Source organism: Perissodus microlepis, chromosome 17 (assembly GCF_051167445.1).
Source record: "Perissodus microlepis isolate ML-2025 ecotype Zambia chromosome 17, ASM5116744v1, whole genome shotgun sequence".
Classification (NCBI taxonomy): domain Eukaryota; kingdom Metazoa; phylum Chordata; class Actinopteri; order Cichliformes; family Cichlidae; genus Perissodus; species Perissodus microlepis.
This window is the reverse complement of record NC_140477.1, coordinates 964,958-992,500: the sequence shown is the minus strand read 5'-3', so window position 1 is coordinate 992,500 and position 27,543 is coordinate 964,958. Positions and strand designations below refer to the sequence as shown.

Sequence of the window (27,543 nt, the reverse complement as noted above, 5' to 3'; positions counted from 1 at the left end):
AAGGCACTAATCTTTGAAGATGAAGTGGTGTGTGATTATTTGTTAAGTGTTTTCACTAAAACCAAATGTTACCAGTCCATGTAGTCACAAGAAACACACTTTTCAGGACAACTCGGTTATACTTCAGTGTCGTCCTGTAGCTCTGCTTATGTGTATTTTAACCTACACTTGTGAGTTAGGTACAACTTCCCCCCTGTTGTCTTTTATTATTTGTGGCATAGATTCAAAAAGGTGCTGGAAACATGATATGATAGCCTCACGTAGTTGGTGCAGATTTCTCAGCTGAAAAATCCATCAGATGATTGGTTCATTGTGGTCACATGGGAATGGACGTGGCCAGCAACGATTCTCTGTGGTGTTTAAATGATGTTCAGTTAGTACCAAGAAAATACACCCCACACCATCACCAGCCTGAACCGTTGATACAAATCAGGATGGATCCAGTCTTTCATGTTTTTACTCTAAATTGTGACGCTATCATCCGAATGCTGCGGCAGAGACTCTTCAGACCAGCCAGCATTTTTCCAGTTTTCTGTTGTCCAGTTTGTGGGTTCCTTTGCTGTGAGCTTGCAAAGTTTGGTAATAGATAGCAGCTGTCAGCAGATCTTATTAGGTTTGGCTGATTTACTTGGATAATAAAAGGAAACACGGATTTTTGTTTTTAAGCCTGAATATAAATAAAGTCTTAACCATCCATCAATGTCACAGAAACCCTCACGGCGGCGTCCAGTCGATTGCAAAGATGATATACTCTTATCAGTTCCAGTGTGCCTGGTTAACACCTGGGTGGGTCCAAAATAAGTCAGCTTTCATTTAAAACAAACGGCTAGTTGTACTGTTAATGCCTTCTCACTGTGGCTGATCGTCACGTTACACAGCAGTTTGGCCCCAAACCACATACTCGCATCAAAGGTTAATGGCACTGTGCTACTGTTAAATGTGGCCTCAACGATGCAGATTTTTCGGCTCTAATAAGGGTTTTGCTCTGCCAGCTAATGAGTTTTCACAGGTAAATATTAGATTTTTTCTTTTAGATGCAAGAAAACGTGGTAGATGTTAAAGCTCCAGAAAGAGCTGCACAAAGTCAGAACAGCGAAGTTGCATCACACTCTGAACACACTGAATCTGAATGCTGGAAGGTGATGAAGCACCAGACTGACGCTGGTGGCTCAGAACAATGTAAGCTGCTCCATAACACACTGGGCTTGTTCAGCTGTGGCTGATGAAGTAGTTTTATGGTTAATGCAAGCAGCAGGCTGCAGCACAGTACAAGAAATGATCTTAATAAAGGTTTTAACACTACGCTGTTGCATTTTAAGCAAACTGATTCAGATACTCATGCTGCTGATGGGAGGAACCTAATGGAACTGGTTTCTGTCTTTTGTCATTTGCTGTTTTCCTGCAGGCCTACTCGGTCTACGATGAGGAAATTGGTTACTGCCAGGGTCAGTCGTTCCTCGCTGCTGTTCTCCTCTTACATGTAAGTAAACTTCTCATCCATCCATCAGCTGTTCACTGTACATCAGATGATCCAACACACCAGTTAGCACTGTTTGCTAAACACATGCTTGTGCTCATGCATATTCATTTATGACTTTTACACAGACTCGTTGTGCATTTGCAAAAGAATTTGCCTCCAGTGTTTCTCCCTGGCTTTCAGAATAAAAGCTTTGTCGCTGCTTAAATGTAACCTTGATTCTCCTACATCTGCAGATGGCACTCAAACAAATGATCAAGGTTAACACGAGCAGCGTGCTCCTGCACCTAGACTTTACTGTCTCTACAAACAGTTTCCTGGCTTGTACAAAGTATAATAAAGCAGCAGGGTAATATAACACACTGAATGAGATGATGTGGATGAAGAGAAGGAGTGAGAGAATCGATTCCTTTCACACACACATTCAAGGTCACAAATCCATGTTTATAGTACCTGCATGATGTGTGTAAAGTGACTTTGCACAAATATTACCTCAAATTTGATGTGAGCAAGTTTTTAGAGGACACATGAAGGACAGAGAGTGGAGTTGACACATGGGGTAAGAGAGCTGTGGAAGTTTGGTCAAAGTCCAAATGGCGAGGGCAGCAGAGGTTAAAGAGGAGTGAGATGTTGCGGGAGAGAGGAGTAGGGATGAGGTCGGAGAGATGTGCACAAGAGCTGCACGTTTGTTGAAGGGATGTGAAGGTGAGGAGCTGGCTGCAGAAGGAGGACACAAGGAAAAAGTTATAGAGGAGGAGAAGGCTGTAAAGATAAAGGGGACAGCAGCAGTGTAAGAAAGAGGGGTTATACAGGAGGAGGAGGAGGAGGTGTGTAATAGAGGAAGGAGGGAGAGGTTATAGAGGAGATGTCAGGAATATTAATAGAGGCTCAGGTTTACCTGCAGGAGCCCATTCAGTCCCAAACACATACTGTCACTCTGATTAAATATCACCTCACAGTCTGTGAGAGCGTGCACGTGAAGGAGAGAAGCCGTGCACACACTGAGAGACGAGCACAGCGTTAACCGTTCTCTCCTGCTCCTCGTCTTCACACATGCACACACAGACCATAAAATGCTCACACATGAAACTCGTTTTAGTTGCATCTTCCACAGCTGCACTGTTTCCCTCCACTGTTAGGTGACGGCCATGTTTGAGTCTTCTTGAGGGAGCTGCTCTGTCCTTTTGTGTCAGCAGGAACACATTTCGGATATTTAGCTGTTGTCATTTTCCAAAGTGTTGCTGATTGAGGTTATCCACGTGCTTTCAGATGCCCGAGGAGCAGGCCTTTTGTGTTTTGGTAAAAATCATGTATGAATATGGCCTGAGAGCTCTCTACAAGAACAACTTTGAAGATCTTCACTGCAAGTTCTACCAGCTGGAGAGGCTGATGCAGGTTAGTCGTGCAACCTTTTACATTTTTAAATCAATCAATGGGACCCTGACAGGAAGGACGGTCTGCATCACACTGCTTTCTGTTTGTAGGTTTAGTTTTGTCTGTCATGCTGCTGTTGTGCACGACCTGCTCCCTCATTCTGGGCTACTTTTTATTTGGAGCTTAATAAGCTTCACTTTGGACCGTAGTCGGTGAAATGAGTAAATATGAATTGGGTTAAGCTTCAGATTAAAGCATATATCAGTCTTCTAAATCTATTTGACTGTGTTTGGGAGTATTTTAAAAGCTGTTTTTGGAAAGTGGATTCACTTTGGGAGTCGTCGTCAGCTTGGACGTCATTGTTTTTACACAGGACCCAGGCCTACCTTCATTTTTTACAAATCAAGGACAGTTTGCTGATGATTACGAGCTCTGTTAGAGCTGCGAGTCACCTAGCATGCGGGAATAGCTCTTTCCACTTAGTTGCCTTTGTTGTCTTTGGTCATTTGCAGCACATTTTTTGATCTCACTACTTAGTTGCAGAAATTTAAATGATTGTGCCTCAGAGACCGTATAGTTACAGCTCGACATTAAAATTGATCCCATATCTGTCTGCTTCATGACTTAAATGCCATGAAGTTCACTTGTGATACAGACCAGTCTCAAGGACCATTCATTTACACTAGATTTCATTCAAAGTCTTTTTCTGTGCACTAAACAGAAAAAGACTTTGCATTTAACTCGGGGTAAGTTTGAGTCTGCTCGTGCTGTAGAGGACGTTGCCAGTTATTGCGTCATATTTGGACTGTAACATGTTGCCTTGTTGACGCCTGTCTTTCATTAAAACATTGGAAAAAATCTATATTTCAGAGTTGAGTATAGATTTGCAGCCTGTGTAGGCTTTTTCTCCTTTGAGGATAATGAGTGCTGATGTCCCATCCCACTCAGGTATTACAACCTAAATCCACTGAGTTGATCTTGGCGCCTAAATCCGTCCTGCCTCTGCTAGCAGTCGCCCGTCAGCATGAAGACAGTTAGTTTAGTGCAATCACATTAGCTCAGTGCAATGATACCATCTGATAATTTAGAGTACCGTATTCTCCGCACTATAAGGCGCACTTAAAATCCTTTAATTTTCTCAAAAATCGACAGTGCGCCTTATGTATGAATTCTGGTTGTGCTTACTGACCTCGAACAGATTTTATGTGGAACACGGCGCTCAAAAATCTGTCAAAAAATGTTTTACTACGACTTTGGTTGCTATGAAGCCTCAGCGCTTGATGGATTGTTGGAGCATTACGGCTACTGTAGTCAGGAGCCTCGCGGAGTAATCTGGGTCCTAAACTGCATCACAGTGTTGCCAATTTAGCGACTTTGTCGCTATATTTAGCGAGTTTTCAGACCCCCTTAGCAACTTTTTTTCTAAAAAGCAACTAGCAACAAATCTGGCGACTTTTTCTGGTGTTATTGGAGACTTATTTATGACGACTTTTTGAGGTGAAAGCGGGTATTGCTTTTACTCTCAACAAGCAGCGGTGCTGCCGTGGGCACCTCGCCCGTTCCAAAGCGCTCACGGGTGGAGGATGGTCCTCCCCCAGCAGGGCAGCAGATGTTCACACCTGTGCATCCAAACTGCAAATGAATCGCGCATCAGTGAAGCCGCTGCTCCCGCACTGACTGTAACGCAGTCAGTTCTTCTTTTACTGTTATGCTGTTTTGTGGATCACAATGTTTAAAACTACTTATAAACACACACACACAGAGTAACTCCACCAGAGTGCCTATTTCAGGTCACTTTTGCCGGTCCAAGCCCGGGTAAAGGAGCAGGGTTGGAATTGTGAAATTAAAAAAAACAATAATTGCTAAAAGAAATTTAATTTGTAGTTCTAAATAAACTCTAAATGCATTTAGGATGTTTTTTACTCACTTTTTGTCTCTTCCACGATGTTATTTCTCTCTCCAACAACATAGGTTACAATTACATTAGCATGACCAATTATGCAAATTAAGCGATGATGTCATTTACGGACTTTTAGGAACAACCAATAGTGATTTTCCTTACTGGGGAGTTGACATCACTGCTCTGTCAGCCTCAGGTCCCAAAGTCAAAGGAACACTGCAGCATCACTGAGTTAAAAACGGTCTAAATTCTTTCATCTTTAATAAAATGATCATCTGCTTTACCAGGTGTAATAATTAAGTTTAACATCCAGGGATCCATGAAAACAGGATTTATGGGAGTTAGAAGTTAGCAGGAAGTTAGCTCGCTAGCTTCCACCTAAACATGATATAGCATGTTCTGACTGAGAGATTTCTGACAAATTCAAACGTACAGCTCTGCTGTCACTTCCAACATGAATGAAGACAGAAAACTAAACAGCAGTGACGTTTGTAGGGTTACTGAAGTTGGGCTAGCTGGTATATAATGATGTGCTACGTGATCGCTAGCTACACAGCTATGTTAGCATAAACACAGTGAAGCTGGAGGATGAACGCTAACTTTTTTCCACTAGATACAAGTTAACGTGAAGGTTCCCGATGGTTAGGGACAAATGCAATCGCATAGCAGGATGTTGTAAACGGACCAAACTTCAGTCAGGAGAACAACTGAGATAATCCATCCACAATATGAGGTTAGTCATTAATATACTGCAACAACATGGGAAGAGAGCAGCTGTGAGAGGATTCAGCATTAATGAATCAATGTTACGGAAGTGGAGGAAGCAAGAAGAATGAGCTGAGTACAGTTTGACTTATCTGACTGTTTTGTTTCGCTTAATGCGCCTTATGGTCCGAAAAATACAGTACGATGTCAGATATAAGTGTTGTCCAATGAACTCTGTGGTTCACTGTACGTGCTCGAACACTCAAAGCTAAAAGTAACTGGAACAAAGGTTGTAAAAGCACTAAGAACACAAATAAAATACATTTATTTTAGTGTCTTTAGATTTTTAACTGTATGATTGTATTTTTTCTGTACAACATTAAAAACATGTCTAATGTCAAACCAATCTCCTGGTCTGTTTGGCAGCTGTGATATAATGCTGTATTATGTTATGTGTCTTTTTAAAATGTATTTATTTATTTAGTTTTTTCTTAGTTGTGGGTCTCTTGGGAGAGATTATCATCTCAGTGGGACAGCATGATTTAATAAAGCAGGAGCAAAAATGAAATGATGTAAAATTGAAATGACAAGCAGAGCCACATCTTTATCTGTTTGTAAGTGCTGTTTTATCTCACAAGTTCCCCTTTTTGCTTCTCCTACAGGAACAACTTCCAGATCTGTGGTCCCACTTCCAAAACCTGAACCTGGAGGCACACATGTACGCCTCCCAGTGGTTCCTAACGCTCTTCACCGCCAAATTCCCCCTGTGCATGGTTTTTCACATCACCGACCTGCTGCTCTGCGAGGTAACGTCAGTGCACTTGTTATACTGATTACATGGGGAGAGGGCTTTAGTCTACATTGTCCAGAGTCCAGTAAGGCGATGCTCAACTGTCTGGAAACAGGAAATCAGTTAAAAGTGGATAGAAAGGAGGTTACGAGGGGTCAGGAGAAGGGTATTAGAGGAGAGGGTTGGATGTCCACAAAGACGGCTGAAAACAGCTCTTCTAAAAATGCCTGGCTTCATTGCTGTGATGTGGAAAATGCTCAGAAGTAATGTATGCTGCAAGTTCTGCTAGCTCCACAGAAATATATTCCTCCAAGCAGTTTTTATTACTGCTCAGCCTGAAGACCGGCAGGTGTGTTGTCAGATAATACCCGTCGATCATTAATCGTTAATAAGCAGAGTGACGGGGCTCTGGGCCCCTTAGCTTCCTATTGTAAGGCAAATGTTAAAAACCTCAGTGTGCACCTTGATGGTTCCTTTAAACTGTGTGAACCAACAGCTACACCTTCCAGCTGATGTCTTTGGACGTGTTATTCATGTGTTCATTACTTGCCGACTGGACTACTGCAGTTCTCTGTATCTGGTCTGGACCAGGCCTCTCTTTCCCGTCTCCAGTTGGTCCAAAATGCAGCTGCTCGTCTGCGACTGGCGCTAAACTGAAGGAGCCTGTAACCCCGGTGTTGGCCTCTCCACACTGACTTCCTGTTCTTTACACGATCCAATTTAAAATCGTAATTTTTGTTTTAAAATCACTGAACGGCCGAGCCCCTTCTCACCGATCTGAGCTCCTGTTTGTTTGTCCAAACTAACCTTAACTATTCCACGGCCTTCTCTGTGGCAGGTCCCAGACTCTGGAATAGTCTTCCTCCTGATATTACATCTGCACAAAAAAAAGCTTTGGCACATGGACAAAGATCCCTGAGATATCTAGTGAAGCCAAATAATTGGCTTTTGTGGTCACTTCAAATGTATAAAGAAATTACGGAAATACAGTTCATCATGATATGTGTAGAGATGATTTTGTACAAATGGGGTAAGAAGACATTTTCATACAATACTAAAAGGATATGACCTACGAAAAAAAAAGTGCAACATCTTAATGATATAAAAAATAAATCACCTTTCTGTCTCGCAGATCTGCTTTTAACTCACGCTGACCTAAACAGTTTGGTTTTTGCAGCTTTGTTTTAGTTGTTATTTTATTCATTTTTCTATATTTTGCTGCATCATTGTTGTGCATTTTATTTATTTTAGTGGCATTTTACGTTGTTAAGCACTTTGTGCAGCATGGCCTGTTGGTAGTGTGCTGTATAAATAAACTGGACTTTGACCCTTTAAAAAACCCAAACAAAAACAGCAAGTGCTGTGCTATGAAGGAGAGTCACACGATGTTGCCGAGCTACTGGTGCTTTTACCGTGGTGCAAATCCAAATCAGTTTCCACGAGCCCTTCTGGAATGTGGAAGGAGACTAGAGTAGTGAGGGAGGAGTCGGTGAGCCCAAACTGCACTTCCCAGTTATCAGTGGCCACAAGTAAAGGGCACACAGCATCGATGCTTCTGCTCAGGCCTTTTAGGGTCGATGCTATCAATGATCTAATATCATCAGGGCCACCTGACCTAATACCGATCGATGAGCAAGTCACTTATCGTCTTACAAAATCTGTGTGACAGAAGAAGTGTTATTCCCAGAAATAACGGGCATCACTGAGGAGCTTTATATGATACATTTCAGATATGTATATATCGAAAAATATATATTTCAGAGTTGAGTTGACGAAAAAAAAACCACACACTCCCAAACAGTCTTGGATGTGGTTCTATAGTACAATATAATCCCGTGTCGTCTCATGGCACTATACATGGTAAGTTAACGATGGCGATTTCACCCCTGAGAATGCACTTGGCGTCGGCGGGGAGGAGAAGCTCCCTTTTCGCAGAAGGAACCCCTGACACAACCAGGCTAAGGTTGGGCAGCCATCTGCCTCGACTGGTTGAGTGAGAGGAAAGCTGAGAGAGAGAAGCGGAGCACTGAGCATCAACAAACAGTGAACAGACTTGTGGGCCAGTATCCATAGATCAGACACATTCAGCTCTGGAGACTCCTGCAGAAGAGCTGCAGAGAAACTAGGAAACTGAGACGACGAGAGGGAATAATGTGCTGTTCTATTCAGTGTTTCAGTCATTTACACAAAATATCTGAATACCAGAAAGACAAATATTGGGCAAAGTACTACACGGTGGCCCCCCAGGGGATCTTGTGGGCGGTGTAGCAGGACTATGTGGCCAACAGCGGTGGGTCATTGTTATGAACTGTCGGGTCCTTTAACAGAGCGGTGTTCCCGTCCTTGGCAAAAAGTCAAATCGGTTTTCAGCGGGTCGTGGACTCTGGAGTTTCGTCTCATCTCCACTCCTGTTTGTGATGATGTTCTTTAAGCTTCATCAGATCATGCCCCTCCACGTACACTGAGGTGGTTCGCAGCTGAGGGCGAACCAACGATACAGGTTAGGACCTCAACCCCAACCCCCGGGCCATGGACCGGTAACGGTCCATTTTTTAAAAAAATCGTTTTTATCGTTAACTCTGTTTCCCTGGGTCTTTTCCGTGTTGTAGTTGTGCGTCTTATTTTGAAAGAAATATTTACACGTTACCATAGTGACCAGAGAGCGTTAAGGGGCAGAGAGGAGGATGTTGCTCTCAATGTTGTTGCTTTTCAGGAGGACGCTGCTAATAAAGTTACACAATTACACAGTGAATTTGCATTTGTTATTATATTTACAAAATAGCACCGTTTTTGTCGTGGTCGTATCATTTTATTTTGTTGTATTTATCCGCCACACCTTAAAGGCCAGTCTGTGAAGATACTGTCTGACATTAAACCGTCCGTGGCACAAAAAAGGTTGGGGAGCGCTGGATTAGGGGACAGATGTAGCTGCCATAGACTTGGTGGAGCCAGAAATACAATGGGGGCCATGTAATGTTTCAGCCTACGCACAAGGCTGCATGGGGCCGATAACAAAGCCCTGAGGAACACCTGATCTAATGCATGCGGATCCTAATGAACTTCTCGTGTCATTCAGTAAGTGTGCAGCGAGTATGACCTGCTGTGTCACATTCTGACCTTTAACACAAAGTAACCTTATCAGTTACCACCACCATCGTCCTTGGTTACAATTTGACTTAATGACTTTATTTTAAAAATAAAAGTACATAAACACGGTGGGATATTAGTGTTTTCATTCCTAATGCTTTGACCGACTGTCTCACTGTAATTGCATCAAATGCAAAATCAACTTTCTTCCATCCTCCTCCCTCTCTGCCTTCCTTCCTTCTTCCCTTCCTTTTTTCCAGTCTCCCCTTTCCTGCCTCCCAGTTAGCCCCAGGCAGAACAATTAAAAGTTTCCCAAGTCTTTCTCACCCATTGAGCCGCATGATGACAATCTGCCTGTTAAAGCAGCATTGTGATATTATGCTCCCCCCTCATCTTTTTCATCATTTCTCACTCCTCTCTTCTTTTTCCATTATCTTTTTCTTGTATTGTCATTTTGTTTGTTGCACTCACACTTTGTCATTTCCTGAAACTTTTCTGTGGTGTGTGTGTTTTTTTTTTTTTTTTTTTTTTTTTTTTTTTTTTTTATCTTTGTTTTCTTGCTCTCTTTTTCTTTCTGTTTGTATGTAAACCTGTAAATACGTCACTGTTTTAAAGCAGGACAAACTCTTTGTTCTTTTGTTTCACTCTGACAATCTTCTTTGTGATTGTTCCTCGTCACTGTCAGACCCTCATTGTTAATCACTCTTTTTGTCTCAGCTGCTGTCTTTATTTGATGGTCTCCTTAGAAATGTATGCTGATCATTCCCCTCGCTCTATATCTATAATCTCTCTCTAGATATAGATATAGATCTTCTCTCCCCAGTTTAGTATCTCCCCGTCTATGGATGTTTCTCTCTTGTCCCTGCTTGAACACACAGTTTGAGATAATCTCTCCTCCCAAACACGCCTTTGATCATGCCTCAGCACTCTAGCGCCATCTTGAGGCCTACATAGATAGGTGTGTGGAGGCAGAGCTCCCCCTCTTTTCTCTTTCTTCAGATATTTTTAGAGCTGCTCAGATATTTTTAGCTCTGTGTTGCCATGTGAACTGGTTGTCACGGAGACCAAGGAGATGGGTGTTCCCATGCAGAGTTTGCATCCGCATTACATTTTCTTTCTTTTGGTCAAAATTACAAGCACTGTATGAAGAAATGGTCGAAATAATACAACAAAATATGCACATTATATGTAAAACAAAGGGGCGTTTGTTTTTAAGCAGCACTCTGCGCCTCTGCATTGGCTCTACCCTGTGAAGCTTGTATTTGGGTTTCTTTGTGCTGCAGCTGCAGAATCATTCGTAGAGTACTCATCAGACGATAAAAGGAAATTTGTGTTTCCTACAAATTTTATGCTGAACTGAACTGAAAGGTGCTCTGTGGCATCGCTAAATAAATACTGATAAGCTAATTGTAAAAGACCATTGTTACTGTAATGGGAATAATCATGTTCAGCTCACACATCTGCTCGTCTGTGAAAATATTTATAAAGTTGTGTTGGAAGGACTTTTCTGGCGCTTCTTGATTGATAGTAAAACGGCAGAAGCTTGTTACACAGTAGATATTTGTTTCTGTTTGATCCTGTAATTGCATGTCCAGCATCGCTATGATGAACAGTTAAACTGTACTTGTGCATGTGAACAGAGCATCCATCACTGTGATCGTGTGTTTATAAAGGTGTGGGTATGAAAAATAGAAAATAAGAAGCTGAGGTTATCCTGACCTGAGCAAAAGATGAGAAGTGGAGCCGCCGGTTTCTTTTTGGTTTACTGTGGCAGTGATTCTTGCAGAACTCGAGATTGAAGTATTGTTTCAGAGAAATGTGACTCTGTTTGCAGATTTTCATTTTTACAGCTCCGAAGTGCAGCATCAAGTTTAAAATTGCTAAAGTGGCTTTTAAAAACTACACATGCAAATGAATGTAGCTGTTGTGTTTCTATTGTTTCTGTTTTCACAAATAGTTCTTCTCTTTCAGGGACTGAACATCATCTTCAATGTAGCCCTCGCCCTGCTCAAGGTTAGTCCTCACTTTCTTTGTACATCTGTGTTTAACTCAGTCTCTGCACATGTAGGAAGCACAAAGTGCAAATCAAAGCACATGCAGGCAGGATTGCAACAAGAGGCATTTGTTTACATCTGTCCCCTCCTAGTGGTCATATCACAAACTGCATCTGGAAGAGAGGAAGCTGGTTTAGTTACACGTCATGTGGTTTGTCCATAGAAAGCAAATGGTTAGTCTCGAGACAACAGTCTCGGTCGTTGTGTTCTTGGGCAAGACACTTCACCTACCGCCTACTGGTGTTGGCCAGAGGGGCCGATGGCGCGATATGGCAGCCTGGCTTCTGTCAGTCTGCCCCAGGGCAGCTGTGGCTGCAACTGTAGCTGCCTCCACCAGTGTGTGGATGTGAGAGTGAATGAATAGTGGCATTGTAAAGTGCTTTGAGGGCCCCGAAAAGCGCTATATAAATGCAATCCATTATTAGTATTATTAGTATTATTATAGAGTCCTTACAGTAAAGGCTGCAGATTTGACAGAGGAGGAAAACCACACTGAGCTGACCAATTTGTGGTCATTTGAAATGTAGCAGTTTTAGATGGGCTGTTGATGCTTTTGTATTTTATCTGATCGGTTGGTTTGATCCATTCATTCATTGGTTTACCAGAGACGGGATGAGATGCAGTTGGCTTGAGTGTCATGGAGCCCATGGGTGAAAAATGTAAGGATATTCCAGATTTAAAAAAACAAGAGAGAAGAAAAGCTGCAGGTTTTCTTCAACAGCACGATCGACAGTGTTTGTGTAATCACACTTACTGCCAGAAGGGGGAGACAAAAGTTACATATTTAATCAACTTCGTTCTCAATCACAGGAACCAGACGGCTGGGTCACAGACTGTCCACATACAGACCAGGAAACTGTTTGTCTTTGATTTAAGGGATTAGTATTATTACCTAGTATGCTAGTTAATAACATGTTTGGTTGATTTTAAATTGGTTAAAATTTGGGGCTTTTTTTTTTATTTTTTGCTTTTTTAAATACCAAATGGTTTGCATGTTTTTGTTGTCCAAGCACAGGGGTGAAGAATTACTACTTGTTGTTATTTTCTCTGTTGTGGTGGGATAGATCAGTGAGTTTTGGTGTGATGACTGTGTCATAGAGCACGTCTGTGTCTGGCTGTTCAGTGTGGACAGTAATTTGATGGGATGTCCTCTGTTCTCAGTACTGTTCAGGTACAAGTTTTTCATTTTGTGACAACAAATCTCTGTTAGCTGGCTCGTAATTACACTGGCTGATAGTTTCCAGGTAAACAGATGAAGTCTGGCATAAACAGCCTCACCTTCCTTCCTCTTTTTTACACACCCGGAGTGTGAAAGGGCTGAATTTTACACAAGCGTGTGATAAAATGATGGAACAACCAGGAAAGTTTTCTCTTTTCTTTACCTTTCCTGTGATCCCAGAAGAAACTTCATGGCTGCGTTTGAACTTCTTATGTCATGATCAATATTTTACTTTTACCGATTAGTTACTCGTGTTTATTATCGATCAGTCCACACAAATGAATAAGGTCTGCATTTAAAATACTAGAATAAATAAAATAACTTACACTCATATAGTTGAATAACAATTATAATAACAATGATTATGATAACAGTAATAAGAAGCTTTCAGATACTAATGAGGCAATGACTGTGCTTTTACTTTTTCTCTGGTTAAAATTAAGGATGGCTGGTTTCTAAAAAGCCCTCCTCCTCTGTGTGCTGGTCATCAGTTATTCTGTGTCAGAGAGGAAGATGCGGTGGATACGATGGTTGGAAATGGAGAACAAACGAGGATGTGAGGAGGGAGGAGTGTGGAAGGGGCTTCCACTGCCTGTTTCTAATTGGCCGGGCATGACGGCATTCTCCCCAGAGGCTCCCTCCTCCTCCCTCCATCCATCCTGCACTCTTCCTCGCTCTCATCACCCCTCCCTCCATCTGTGTTCGCCTCCCTCCCTCTCCGGCTTAGTCGCCACATCCACATCACAGCAGGGCATAAGAGATAACGTTAGCGATCTGGACCTGAAGGAGAAAAGCTGTGTGTGTCTGTGATTTTATGTTTTGGTCTTTTTGCTCTTTATCCTTTCCTGCCGTGGATGCCTGCTCGGAGCCTTTACTTTCACTCACTTCCTCGTTCCCTATCTTCTTTACCTCCTGCTCCACTACCTCTACCTCCTCCTTTTCTCTGGTTGGATATGTATTTGTCCAACACGCTACCTCCGTCCACCAGCCAGACCTCTGCAACGGAGCCGCCCCTGCTACTGATAGCTATTAGCTCCTAGCATCACAAGTACAGAGAGAGAGAGGTTGAGGGTTGGAAACACTGTGGCGTGGCTTCATTGCGTTGCCTGGTCCCAGCTGCTGGCCAAGGCAGAGACTCCTGCAGATCCAACACCCACTCGTACCCTCGTTCAGTGAGTCGGTGCTGTTCAGAGGAACGAGAAAGGACTTTCTACCTAAAGGAGGCAGCTCCTGAGCTCAAAAATCTACTGACAAATACAGACCGGATGCACGGCTGCTCCTGCTGATAGAAATCTGCTGAGGACAGAAGCAGGAGTCCAGGCTCGCGCTGTGAACTAGGCTGCTGCTTGCTGTGGTTTGGATTTGTGCAGAATTGAAAGTCTTACACCGGCGAAGAGCTGAAGGAGGCTGTCGTCACACACTTTCTGTTCTGTTCCATTTTTCCATCTTGGTTTTCATGCATCGCTGGTTTGCGTGTGAGTCAGTGAGTTCAGCATCCGCTCAGCCGTACTCTAACTCAAACACGCAGCGCATCGTCTCCTGCGGGCGCAAACGCGCCACGTTCCAAACGGACCACATCTCGTCCTTTTCTGCTTTTTCGCTAGGACCGCCTGTCCAGGCGTGGAGGGCACGCAAAAAGATCAGTGCTGTTTATTTCAGAGAAATCAGACCTCGGCGAAGCTCCACTTGCAAAGTGGGTACAAACGTATCGACTGCTTTGATGTGTCATCGCTCACGCGCTGAGCCTCGAGCATTAAGGCCGCGCCGCTGTGCAGCCGGAGCCAGATTTTCTCCGTGTCTTTGAAGTCAGCGAAGGAAAAATAAAAAAGGTGGCGTTCTTATCCAGTGCCGCTGTTTGCTGGAGAAGCACCCCACGTGTTGAGCAGCTTTGTTGCCAGGCAACAGTACGCTGGATTGGAATTGGTTAGAGGGAGTGTGCCAGGGGAAGAAGATGAGAGTGGGTCGTGTGATGGGGTTTCAAAGCAAGTCTGGCAGGTAGCTGAAAGACTCAGCATTATGTGGAAAGCAGCGCCAACACATCAATTCCTGACTGTGATTGCGTCGCACCGGGGGGCCGGCGCCGGGCTCTGACAGTGGTACAAGCTGAGCGGCCAACGTCTTGTCCACGTGTTGATAGTCTGCGTTGCCCGGATGAACTGGATCGATCTGAACGTCACGTGTCCTGGACGTCGAAGCGCCGGCTGCCGAGTTGCTGTGTTTCATTGAGCTCGTCTTCCATTCGTTTCCACCTGCCCTCCTGAACGCCAGGCTGCCACGGCGTGCAAATAGCAGCTGCTCTCTCCTCATCCACCAGAACCTCAACACTTTGGCTTTTGACACTGAGCTGAGAACGGAGGTTCCCACGCTCCTCCTCGTCTACTCCGACAACACAGGAAACTCCTGGGCATCTAGACGACACGCTGGAGTCATCTTCCATCCTGGCCCCGGAGCGGGACCACCCCTCTCCCTCTCCCTCACCCTGTCCCACCCCACCTCCATCTCCTCCACGCTCTCCACCGCCCTCTCCTCCTCCTGTACCAGTCCTGACCCCACATTTGCCCCTTCCAGCAGTTTGCAAAGCAGTGGAAGATGGCGAGGGAAAGACGGAAGAGAGGGCCCACGGCAGTCAGGCCTCAGCAGACTCTTTCTGCAGGGTCATGGACCTTCTTGGGATGGGACACCGGCTCTTCGTCCCCAGGCTGCTGGCGGTGAGAGAGAGATGCAGGGATGGAGTGGTGGTTGACTGTTAGACCAGTTAGACCAGAGTGTTTTTAATGGGGAAAATGGGAACGTGTGCCTTTTAAAATGCAGTCTCAGTTTATGAATTCATTTAGTAGTTGTATCTGTCGCTGTGATGCCTTGCTGGTCATGTTGCATACATGCAGCTGACTGCTTGAAATTCCCTTTGCAGCACGTGCTGTTTGTTTGCTGCCTGATATCACCTCCACATTTATTCCATCTGCAGAAATGGAACAAAAAATAATCTTACAAGGAAAACGCTCTTTGATCTCAAAGCACACGCTCGACACAGATTCTGGTGTCTTTGCATCTCCTCACCACAGGGTGGCGGTATTGTTGTGTTATTAAATACTCTGTGATCTCTTTACCCCATAAAGATGATATTCGACGCCTCGGTATGTGTCAACAAACACGTGGTTTGACGACCATTAGAATAGGAACTGGAAAAGAAAGCCGCTGAGTTTCGTGAGGACGTGTCACCTCTCGTCTCCCATCAGAGGCTTGAAAAATGACAGAAAAGAGCTTCAGTGGTCATTCCTATTAGGGATTTCAAGGGGTGAAGGGTTTAAATATGGGAGTTACAAAAGATTCTCACGCTGCTGCATAAACAAGGTGGTTCCTGTTCCTGTGCTGAAGGAGGAGAGCAGCATGGGAGTTCTCAGCCTTTGCTTAGAGATGATTAAAAGTAACTGGCTGCACAGGAAATATCATTTTAGAAAACTACAGTGTAACTATTGTTTTACAATAAGAGCTATGACACATAAGGGAATGCTTACAACAAGTTAAGTGTAACTACAGACAGTTTTCTCTGTATTATCACTGGTTCTTAGTCTTTGAGTATAAAACTCTCATTAAGACGTTTGTGTGTCTCATTGATTATCCCTTGTTCTCTCTCCTCCCACTCCTCCTCGTCTCCTTCCAGACGTCTAAAGAGGACCTGTTGCAGGCAGACTTCGAGGGGGCTCTCAAGTTTTTCAGAGTCCAGCTCCCCAAACGATACAGAGCTGCAGAGAACGCCCGAAGGCTCATGGAGCAGGCCTGCAACATCAAGGTAAGAGATAGTTGTGCAAGTATGTACAAACACACAAGGCCTTTGCACATAATACAAGAGTATTCTTGTAAATCTTGTATCCACTGAGCCAGAGGTGCAGTTCTGGCTGCTGTATGTGGTTGTAGTCTGTGGTAGTCAGCAGCACCCGTGGTTTGTACACAGTGCACTCTCTCTCAGGTGGCCTGCAGCGGTTTATCGCACTCGCTGAGCTGTTTATTCATGTGCCACAGCAGGGTTACTCGTGTTTCACGTGCAACACGCTCTGCAGAGGTGAGCTGTGACTAAATGCTGTACTTTAAGGAACATTAGTGATTACGTTGTCTCATTCCGGGTATTGAAAGCCATCCTGAAATGTAAAAAGCATCACTCACTGAGCCCTCTGCTGTCAGTCAGAACGCTCTAATGAAGTGATGTGCAGTAGGTGGAAGTATCTGTGGAGCACCAGGCCAGAGAGGTTAAACACAGTGCAGTTTCTGTACCATATACTTTATTATCTTTGCTTCTTTAGTCTTCTGTAAAAGTCTTTATTGTGCATTTGTTTTCCTCTGCTCTGTGAATCCATCACCCACAACACGGTTTCTATGGATGGCGGTCCAGGCCGTGTTTTCCCTAAAATACTTCCTGATGCCGTTACGATCCTCCTACTGACCTTAAAGCGGCCGCTGGCATTCAGGGAATTTGCCGAGCTCACCGGAGACCAAAGAACGGTACACGGTGTGTGCGACGCTGTGTGTACTTGTGTCAGCGGTTTGTGTTACGACAGAGGAAGGAAGGAGAAAAAAGATGGAAGAGATAATCATCCACCCTCCTCTCCCCTGCGTCTCAGTGATACGTACTGTAATATTTTACATTTTCTTATCCCGAGCGAGTCGGCTCGAGGCCACGTTGATAGGATGCTGTTCTCTCATGATTCTCGTGTGCTTCTGTGTTTGTCGTCATACAGGATATCCTGTATTGCGGCTCAGGGTTCTTCTGCATTGGTGGCTTTAGTAGTATTTTGGTTCTGTGCACCCACACAGTTTGTTTACTTCAAAACTGGTGTAAATTTGAACAACTAAACAGCACAGACGTGTTCTGTGGTATGAAGTGACTGTTAAACAGGCGTCAAGGGAAGGCTGTAAAAACTTTGACAGAGCGTGTGGTTCCCATCAGTGTCCAGAACGTGCTGAAGTTGTTCATGTTGGCCTTACAGTTGAGACTGAAGATGGAAACGGAGAATTCAGGGATTTGAAGCTTTTTGGGAGCAGTGAGGAACCAAAACATGAAAGTAGTGACTTATATCTGTGATATAAACGTCATAGCAGAGAAACTTTTGTTACACCTTTTCTTTTTAACTTGTAAAATAGATTTCCTCCCCGTGGACAGAGGTGTGAGCAGATTAACACAAAAAGGGCCTCAAAGAAAACCGTAAGAGGAGAAAGGAGTCTTGCTTTTTGTCCGACTGCCCACTCACACCAGCAGACCCACAGGTCACATGTTACACAAGCTTGAATATGTCACGTTACACAACGCCACATGAAATCTCGTAACCGGGCATGCCAGGCCACGTTTGGTTATGCCAGTCGTGTCGCAAAACCAAACCTTCCACTAATCTATGGACTTGTTACGCTCTCAGCCGTCCCACACACTCACTGATGACTGTGACTGTCTGTTAGTCATGTTTCTAACAGGCGAGATCAAAGATGAGAGAAGGAAGCAGCCACTGTGAAGTTAAACCATTTGATTTGTAAATGAAAGGCCGTTGGACCTAGTAGCCATCTTTGTGGGGAAGACATGCTAGCACCGCTTTAGCTAATGGGCAGAACGGCCCCCCCAGCACTTCTTTCTCTTCACCTCCCCCTTCTACATATTTTCTGCCGACGTTTAAATCGGATCAACCAAATTCTATAAGCTGCTTAAAACGGGGAAAGAATTCACCGGCACCTCGGCTTGATGAACACAACGGGGTAGTAGGGTGGCTCAGCCTTTCTGGGGATCAGGAATTTAAATTTCTAGCCTTCTTAAACGTTCATCAGAGCGCAGCTGGAGTTATTAAGAAAGCAAAACTTTAATGAACTGAGAGGAAGAGAGGAGAAGGCTGTGTTTGTGTAAAAGGGCAGAGTCATGTATAGAGAGCCACAGCTGTAGCTTGTCAAAGAAAGGCTGAGTGAAGACTTATTACATTATTATTACATTATTATTACATTATAACCGTATTAAAGGGGTTTGGAGAAAAAAGATCTCGAGCCGTCCGTCGCTCCCTCGGGTTTGTCTCGGTAAATAGTAAATGTAGCAGTTCCCTGGCGCGTGTGCACCTGAAGGTCAGCGTTTAGTGTTTGAATCCTTTAGCACAGCTGCTGTAGTGTTCAGGAAACGATCTCCAGGCTCGTTGAAGGACCGTCAGAGCTCTTCTTTGGATGCTGGTCGTCTTTTTGTTCTGTTCTCTGTCAGGACGGTCCCACACTGCTTCAGTAATGCTGATGTCTGGGGAGGCCCATCCATGACTGGCAGCTTTCCACTGTGGCTGAAGCGCAGCCCCAAAGCATGACAGAGCCTGTGGTTTTATGCTAAACTCCTGGGTGGATCACAAAGACTAACTTTGCCTACATAACCTGCCTCGTTACTGTGCAGTGTGTGGCTGCAGACTCACTACTGTGCTTTGTGCTGCCAGCTTGTGACCGTGTCTGAGGAGACCGTCACAGTCATGCTGACGTTTCACGGCCTTTAAGGTGTCGCAGATAAATACAACAAAATAAAAGCAGTGCCAAAAAAAGATGATTTATTCCCAACACACAGGAAAAGACCCAGCAAAACTGAGTTAACAATAAAAACCCTGAAAACCATAAATGTCACACTCGAGCTTCAACACTCGCGGACCAGTACCAAACGACTCCCAGACCAGTACCGGGGGCTGGGGACCGCTGGTTATGTAATCAAACAGACTCGGGATGGTTTTCTCGGGAAAATGGAAACATCTGCACCACAGCAGTTCAGTCACTGGACCAGCCAAACCCATCGTTCCCATTGGTCAGCTCTGTTCGGTCTCATCCTCCGTGCCTTGGCGTCGGTTACTTATTCAGTTGGAGTGAAACGCAGACCCGTCTGTAGTCCCTGTTAGACCACCTCCTGGCTGGTTAGCTAGTAAATATTAACTTTTAACTACTTCATTTCACTTAAACTTTAACTTTGTTGACTCATAAAGGAGTGAAAGAGTAATTTGGCACCAGGATTTAAATGAGTGTTTTTCAGTAAAAGTAAAAAGTATACTGTAAACTATAAAGTAACCGTTTAGCTCTGGCTATTGCTTCATTGAGTGGATAAGACTGAGAGAATAACTGATAGAAGGGAAACTGTAGACTCTGAAGCTCCAAAGTCGCTTAAAGAAAAAGAAAAGCAGGAGCTTGTTCGCGCCTATGTGGGTTTCACGTGTAGATTTCAGCTCTGGGTCCTTTCAGAGAACATTAAGCGTGTTCGGGCGTCTTCCAGGACAGCTCTGTATTTGCTGTCACTTCACTTCCTGGGTTGTGCTGTTGGAGCGATGTGCAACACAGACCGTCATGTCACTGTGGTTGATCTCACAACTTCCTTCCTATGTCCCCTAACCTCTCACGTAAACAGTGCAGATGTGTGAACGAGCCTTCATCTGTATTTATGTTACCAGCTGCAGGAAACAGAAGACAGAAATGTGCAGCCTGAAAAGAGCTGGAGATAGATGAGGACAGGCAGCGATAGCGAGAGAGGCAGCAACAGGGAAGTACTCACTCAGTGGAGGGGAAGAAAAAGCAAACTCATCGTCCTCTGTCACACACTTCTAGCGTTACAGAGAGAAACAAACAGGTGTGTTGTACTGCTCTCTCGCTGCCCCCACCTCTCCTCCTCTCACTGGGCGGGGCTCGGCTCCTGAGGGACTCGCAGGCAGCCGCTCGCCTCCTCCTCACTGCCAGCAACAAAACCTGTCGGCTGCACTCTCCCGCTTTTCCTCCTCCTTGCTGCCGGGAGCAAGCGGGAGTCAAGATGATGCAGGAGGTGTCTATCATGGTGGCGTACGATGCTCACATAGTCGACCGACCGGGTGAGGAGGACGCCTTGGCGTGCTTGGTTGCCCATTCCAGACCTCGCCGAGCTCCCAGACCAGTGGTAGGTCTGTTCTGATGTCATGTAGTTTTTAAAACATCTACAACAGTTTGGCCTCATGTTTCTAATGACTGTTGGTTACTGCAGTTTTTAGAACAGGAGCATTTGAAGTCACCTGCTGCTGTAGCAGTTTTTCTTTTCTGTTGTCGCTTTCTTATCTTTTATTTTTTTAAACGTCCTGCGTCATGTACAGAGGAGGAAAGTGCCGCTTTTACTGAAAATGCATTTTTCTTTCCGTGCGTTAAATGGTGTAAAGACGTGTGTGAGCATGTGGGTGTTTGTTCCTCTGAAAGTGTGTCAGATATTTGAGGTTTGTCAGTCAGTGCTGCTTCGTGACAGTCACTTTGTTTCAATTACTGATCTTAATTTGGAATCAAAGAGACGTGTGTGTTTCCTTCACGCGCTTCATTGAATTAAGTGTCCTATTTTTTTTCTCTGTGGCTCAAATGTCCAGCTGCTGTCGTCCTCATTTCCTCGGCTGCTCCTTCTTGTAAGTGGACTTCACCCTTCTTCCGTTCTTTTAGTCTGAGGTTTGGGACCGATTCCATTTTCTGCAGCAGCGATTCAGGTCAGGAATCTAAAAGTGGGCCTGGGACCATTTTGCTGCAGCGCCAGGAATCTTAAATTGCTTTTCCCTTGACTGGAGTGGACCCTCTAATATCTACAGTTTGATGATTCACCTTGGAGTCCAGTGGGTACAGTGTGTGTTACTCAGCAAGGTGATGCAGCTCGTGCGAGCTTGCTAAACAGACCCGTCCCTGAAATTCCTAAAATAATAAAAAACAGGAGGCATGTTTTACTGGGAATGCCAGCATGTAAGCCTGCACTCAGTTATGAAACAGTAATAATTACAAATTTATTGTTTTTGTCTTTATATTTCAGTCGGTTATATTTCAAAGTGCTGTTACACAAACCTGTGAGCAGAATTGAACCGACGTGAGGACGAGGTCGGGTCACGGTGGGCCTGAGGCCAGGGCTGACCATGTAACGGAGTACTTGTGTTACGTGTAATGGAGTATTGTCTGGCATACAGGTCAGTTTACTCCTTGCTGTGTGGTGGTAGGATGGGGAGGTTATTTTCATCCCAGTGTCACCACACACACCAGTCTCGTCCTGCTTGCCCCGCCCACGTGGTCCTCCTTCAGCCTGCTCGTCTTTCTCAGCGCTCGTGTCTCTGTGTCTCTGTGTCTCCCAGGTTAATCTGTGTTTTGTGTCCCTGTGATCTTTGAGAAAGAGCTCGGATCATCCTGCGCTCACGCTCGTGTGGTCGAGCTCTTTACATCTGAAAAGGTTTCCAGCCAGTGAAAAGTGTCTCTTTCGGCCCGTTTTACACAACACATAATATAGAGCGTGACGCATAACTACACACACGCATATCACCTGAGAAGCGAGAGAATATGCACAGAGCTGCTGATAAGGTCGAAGTGCTGCGTCGTGTGTATGACGGAGTGTAAAGCTTTAAAATACTGCGAGCGATGAAAGATTTGCGGGTTCTTTTACACACTTGGGCTCACTGTGAAGGACAGTATGATTTAAATTGTTTCTCTGAAAAAAGGAGCATGTACGTGAATGTCGTCTTTTTATGATAATAAAACGAATTCGAGGAAAGCTGAAAGGTTATGGAGGCGGCGGTGCTGATTGTAGCTGCAGCAGGATTGGATGTTTAAAGAAAGCCTTGCTGCTCCTAACAAAGCCTGCGCATTTCATTACACAGGTGTGTTGTAATGTTTGTGTGTTTTACGGGTGTTTGCGGGCAGCGGGTGTGTAACAGCAGCGGTGTAAGACACATTTCTTCAATGATAGTTTGGCTGACTCAGTGATAATGTTAAGAAACAAAAGTCGCTGTGAGATGAGGAGAGCAAAGGGAAATGCAGAATAGTTACACGAGCAGCTGCGCAGAAACTGCAGTAAAGACTGAATAAATGCGCCCGTCTAACTGCAGAACTGTGTGTGGCGCCATCGCACGCAGGAAGCCTGGAGTGTGTGCAGCTTGTTACTGGTTAGATTAGGTTATAGAGAACGCCTGGATGGATGACATGAGGCGATAAAGGAAAGTGAATGCGACACAGCAGAGAGGGAGGTTTATTTAAAACAGCAAACCTCAGGAAGCATGAGTCATCCCCTCGCCCTCGCTGAAACCCTCTCCCTCTCTCACAGATTGTGTTTGTACAATAATTTATGGCTGTTGCGTATCAGGATGTTTGCGTTTAGATCAGCTGAGATGGAAGCTGGCTCTTTTTAAATATTGTTTTAAACTCCGCGTCCGTGGAGATACTGAAGCGTCAGCTGTTTTAAAAATGCACGTGCAGCAGCTCATCGTTGCCCACTCGCCTCACGCACACAGACCCGCAGGGTCTAACTCCATAACGAGAAACACTGGGCAGCGTGGCGGCGTCCAAAACGCCACGCTGTGACTCTGTAGTTGAACTGAATCTGGCAGCCCTGCAGGAGAACAGCACATTCAATTTGTCTGCATTGTTTTGTTACAATAAAGCGATTCTTAACCAGCCGGCAGAGGCCTGGCTGCTCTTTCTTCCCACACAGATAACAGCTCTCGGACTCGTTTTGTCGTTATCTGCTCGGGAATTGAATGTCCAATAGATAACAGCGTGACGCTCGTTCGCCGATGCCCGAGTCGTAAAGTCGAGGGTCAACTGGCAGGTCACTGGCAAGGACGGGTAATGACTGCCCAGGTGGGCGGTCTTAATAACTCGTCCTCTGGCTTTTAATCCTAATGGAAATGTGCAGCGGGATTTTTATCCCTGTCTTAAGCTAATACACTGCTGCGCTGTGTTGGCTCATTTTCCAGGATGTAACCTGTGACGTGGGCACTTACAGTATAGTTCAAACACTGAGCTCCTTGTAATGCTTGTACACCAGCTTTGGTATTACTGGAGAAACATTTTGCAGTGTTGAAGCTGAAGAGAGAATACTCCTGGATGCTTTTCTTTTTATCTATATTATCATTTCTAATATTCAATCTTAAATGTACAGTGCGTTCTCGTCAGTGCTTCAGATAGCTTCTGTACTCCCTGTACCAAACAACGTCCTCCAGTACAAATGCTTTTCTTCCAAATATCTTTTATCTTTCTGGTTGTTTCTGGAGTTGACAGTATTCCTACAGTGAGGCTGTGAGCGCTGCTAGCTTCGTTCATTCTGCTTCAGTGTAACACAGTGTGTGAAACAGGCAGCAGTGGAGGATACACAACGACTACAAACAGGAGTCTCAGAGGAGGGGGTCATGTGACTGTGACCCCCCAGCCCTAGTAGTTGGCGCTATGGCAACGCTGTTACCACCCACCTAAACACACACACACACCTAATGTAGTGAATTATGTGATGCTTCCTGACATTTTCCAAACTAAATGGAAAAGTTGAAGCTTCACTGATCGCAGGTCGCGTCTGTTAAAACCTTCAGTCTGATAATGAATCGAAATCATTTCATGATGGATTTGGTGCTTTTTACAAGCTGCCGTGACTGGTTTTGCAGAACAAAACTGCTGAAATGATTTCACATAGTGAGGCCTGAGCACGTGCAGTGAAAGCACAGTTCCCCTGTAACGTGTCTATCACGCAGCGTGCAGCCGTGCAGCCGTGCAGTGTGAACTGGACGTTTCTGATCCACGGTTACCACTTGCTGATTTATAGCAGTACATTGTAAAGCTTGTGAGCCGAGCGGGTGCTTGTTTGGTTTGTTTTTCCTGTTTCTAATGATGTCTCATGGGGAAGTAGCAGAACAACACGCAGATGTGCAGCAGATATTAACGCTGATAAAGGCAGACGGAGCAACAGAGTAGAAACTGTGCAACACGAGCCACAACACCGCACCGGCTCGGCAGCGATGTTCAGAGTTTGATCGCTTTGATGTCACGTGACGCATCACATGGATGTTGTTTCATGAAGCCCCGTTGGTGTGTTTCTCAACGTGACACCTAACTCTGACCTTTGACCCCTGCTGCTTAATCCTGTCGTGGAACGAAGGCATGAAAGCAGCGTTGGTGCAGAGAGAAGTAGCTGATGGTTCCCACCGACTCAGGAAGATGATGCAAGAGCTGAGAGCCACTGACTGTTTTATCCAATTCCCCCCCCCCCCAGCTCACGAACAACTGGGATGGGCTGAGATTTTTGTCAGGCCAAGTAAACAAAGTCAACAGTAAAATGATGATTTAATTAACTTTGCTGTTGTTTTCAGGTCCCGACCAAAAAGCTGAAGAAGTTTGAGAAGGAATATCAGACTCTGAGAGAGAGCCAGCTGCAACAAGAAGACCCCATCGAACGCTACCAGGTACGTATAGATAAGATTCACCCACCAGGTGTGGAAGTTAAATCTGTTTTTTACACAATCACGTCGCATGAAAGTGTTGAGCACTCGGCTCTTTACGTTTCTGACGAAGGAGCTGCCTTTATAGATAAAATTAGCCGTGATTCCAAGATTAGAAATGAGCACGTCGCTGTTTGGTCTGTTTTTAAAACTGTTCTGACGTGAAATGCGACTTTTCTCGCTGCGCTGACTTTCATCATCGTCGACCCTGCTATTAATAAAAACGTATTTTTGGGCTGAGCTGCTGGGTTGTTGTGGTTGCAAAGGTTTGTCTCCGCTGGGTTTATCTTTCTCTGTTCGTCCTGAGGTAAAACAAACTGAGGCAGATATTTGATGATTCTGACGAGTTTTATTTTTGGAAGCTCACAAAGAGACTGTCCAGCTGCTTGAGGAGGACAGTGTTACTGTATGACTCAGTAGGATGAACCTGAATCATTTAAGGAAAGTAAGGCGAGCGTCACAGTAAAGAGTGGATGTTACATGTAAGCGTCATGTGATGATGAAGAATTACCTCCTCTTGGTTTCATGGTTCTACCCACAATTAGGCCAAACAGAGATGCACAAGTGCGTCGTAGTAAACCTGCCTTTGCTCAGTTAAGCACATCAGGCAGTATTTCTGTAGTCAGTAAAAGGGAATACAATGTGCACAGTATAGGATGCATGATAGTGCCATCAACACTGAAATAGTTAACGACGCTGACAGGAAGGAGACGAGCGCAGAACAAAATAAATGTGACTTTACTGCAGTGCCTGAAGCAGCTCCTTCATCTTCCCAAGTAATATTATGGACGCAGCATTTGATCTGATCACAAGACACAAACAACCATGACAGCCCCCCCCCCAAAAAAAAACCAAACAAACCAAATTACATCTGAATCTGCTTGTTAGAGGCAAAAGTGCCACGTTGGTGTGTAAGCTGCTGCTTTTAGAGGAAGGAAGAGTTTATCACAGATAAGCTGCTGAAGCAGCGTCTCTGTAAACAGCAGAAAGCTGTTCTCCTCCACAACAACACAAACACACAAGTGTTGCTGCTTGTAAAATGTAATTATTTCTATGTAGTTATTTTGTGGCTAATGTAACGATTCAGTGTTTCTATAAGGCTTCAGACCCCAGTTTAAGTGTGTTCTGGCTTCCTTTGTGTCCAAGCAGATGTACTTTTGTATCTGCAGTACAAACTGAATTATTACTAAAAGCAGATAAATGTAAGGGAGGGCAGGGAGGGAGAGTCGGGCTGGGCAGTGTCAAGCAGAGAAGGGAAGTCTGTGTCAGCATCATGTGTTAAAGCGTGCGCCTGAGGCTCGATTTGAAAACGCTCGGTAAGCTTCTGCCCCAAAAACGATCGTTTCATTTATATTTATGTCCTGAATCTGTGACTTCCTTTATGTGTTTATGTACTTTTACACTGGTATGATTTGACCGCGCTGACTGAAGTAGTTCAGGGTCGTGTTGTAAACTATCGGCTGTGTCATCGTTCTAAATGATGACACGTGTGGGTCACAGCTGATCTCACAACAATCAAACGTGTTTTTTCCTCTTTGTCTCTAAAGTTCCTGCTGCTGTTTGTAAATGACAGATAAGGTTTTCAGAGCTTTCAGATGAACCGTTTGTTTGCGTACGGAGACTCAGGCAGGGTAAGAGTGACGGGATATCAGGTCAGATGACTGCTCACAACCATCACAACAGTTTTGTCCCATTCATGGTCGTCATGTGAGCCTGTTTAAAGGCAGGCAGCAGTCATGAGACTCAGCTAATGGTCTGCAGTGAGGACTTGAGCCTGACACGGCCACCGATAACTGTAATGTCACAATAACACCTTTTGTTTGAGTTAAACTGTGGTCATGTGATCATTATATTAACACCAAGTGTGGATGAACCTCACAGCCTGCACAGCAGAGATGTCTGTCAGCCAATCCAGTTTCACTTCATTTATGCAGCATCGAATCACAGCTGAGAGAGCGTCATATAAAAAAGACCTGCTTTTTTTAACCGTTCGTCTGTTTTTCTACATTTAAGAAACGCTTTGATAACTCTGTTCTCACACCTTCCCCTCAGGTAAGAGTCCTGGGGTCATCCTGGCTCTCTTTCCTTCACAGCACATAGAAATATTTTCATCTTCGTAATATTAACATCTTGTCACATCTCGTTTAGATTACTGTGATTCTCTTCTCTGTGACCTGCTCATGAGTCTCTCCATAAACTGCAGTTCGTTCAAAAAGCAGCTGCTCGTATTGTATCAGGACTTAGATCGACTGAACATATGAAATCTGTGCTTAAACAGCTCCGTTAGTTCACCTCCTGCTTCTTACCTTCAAAGCGCTTCATAACCTCGCTCCTCCATATTTATCTGATCTCCTCCGCTCGTACACGCCCACTCGTACACACCCGCTCGTACACGCCCACTCGTACACGCCCACTCGTACACGCCGCTCTTCTTCTGTCCCACCCGCTCGCCTGACTTCCACGGGACTCTGAGCCTTCAGTCCTTCTGCCCGAGACTTTGGACGCACCTCCAGCAGATCTCCAGACTACGAACTCTGTCTCCACTTCTAAATCGCGTCTTCAAACCCATCTACTCAGAACTGCATACCCTTCATCGTTTTTCGTTTAGCTGCTGTTTTTATTTTGTTGTACTGATGTAAAGTCACCTATAAATAAAATGGATGATTATTATTATTATTATTACTATAAATCTGTCGTCATGAGTCTTTGGTAT

At 44.6% G+C, this 27,543-nt stretch overlaps 1 protein-coding gene across 2 annotated transcripts in view; it reads left to right on the top strand.

Annotated features, from left to right (window-relative positions):
- rabgap1l (RAB GTPase activating protein 1-like) overlaps positions 1-27,543 on the top strand; it is a 94,668-nt gene that overhangs the window by 61,969 nt on the left and 5,156 nt on the right. For both annotated transcript variants that reach the window (XM_084910489.1, XM_084910488.1), the window contains exons 15-20: positions 1,406-1,480; positions 2,747-2,872; positions 6,119-6,262; positions 11,305-11,346; positions 16,268-16,396; positions 24,702-24,794. In XM_084910489.1, coding sequence (XP_084766615.1) covers positions 1,406-1,480; positions 2,747-2,872; positions 6,119-6,262; positions 11,305-11,346; positions 16,268-16,396; positions 24,702-24,794 — 609 coding nt within the window. The remainder of the gene's footprint in view (positions 1-1,405; positions 1,481-2,746; positions 2,873-6,118; positions 6,263-11,304; positions 11,347-16,267; positions 16,397-24,701; positions 24,795-27,543) is intronic.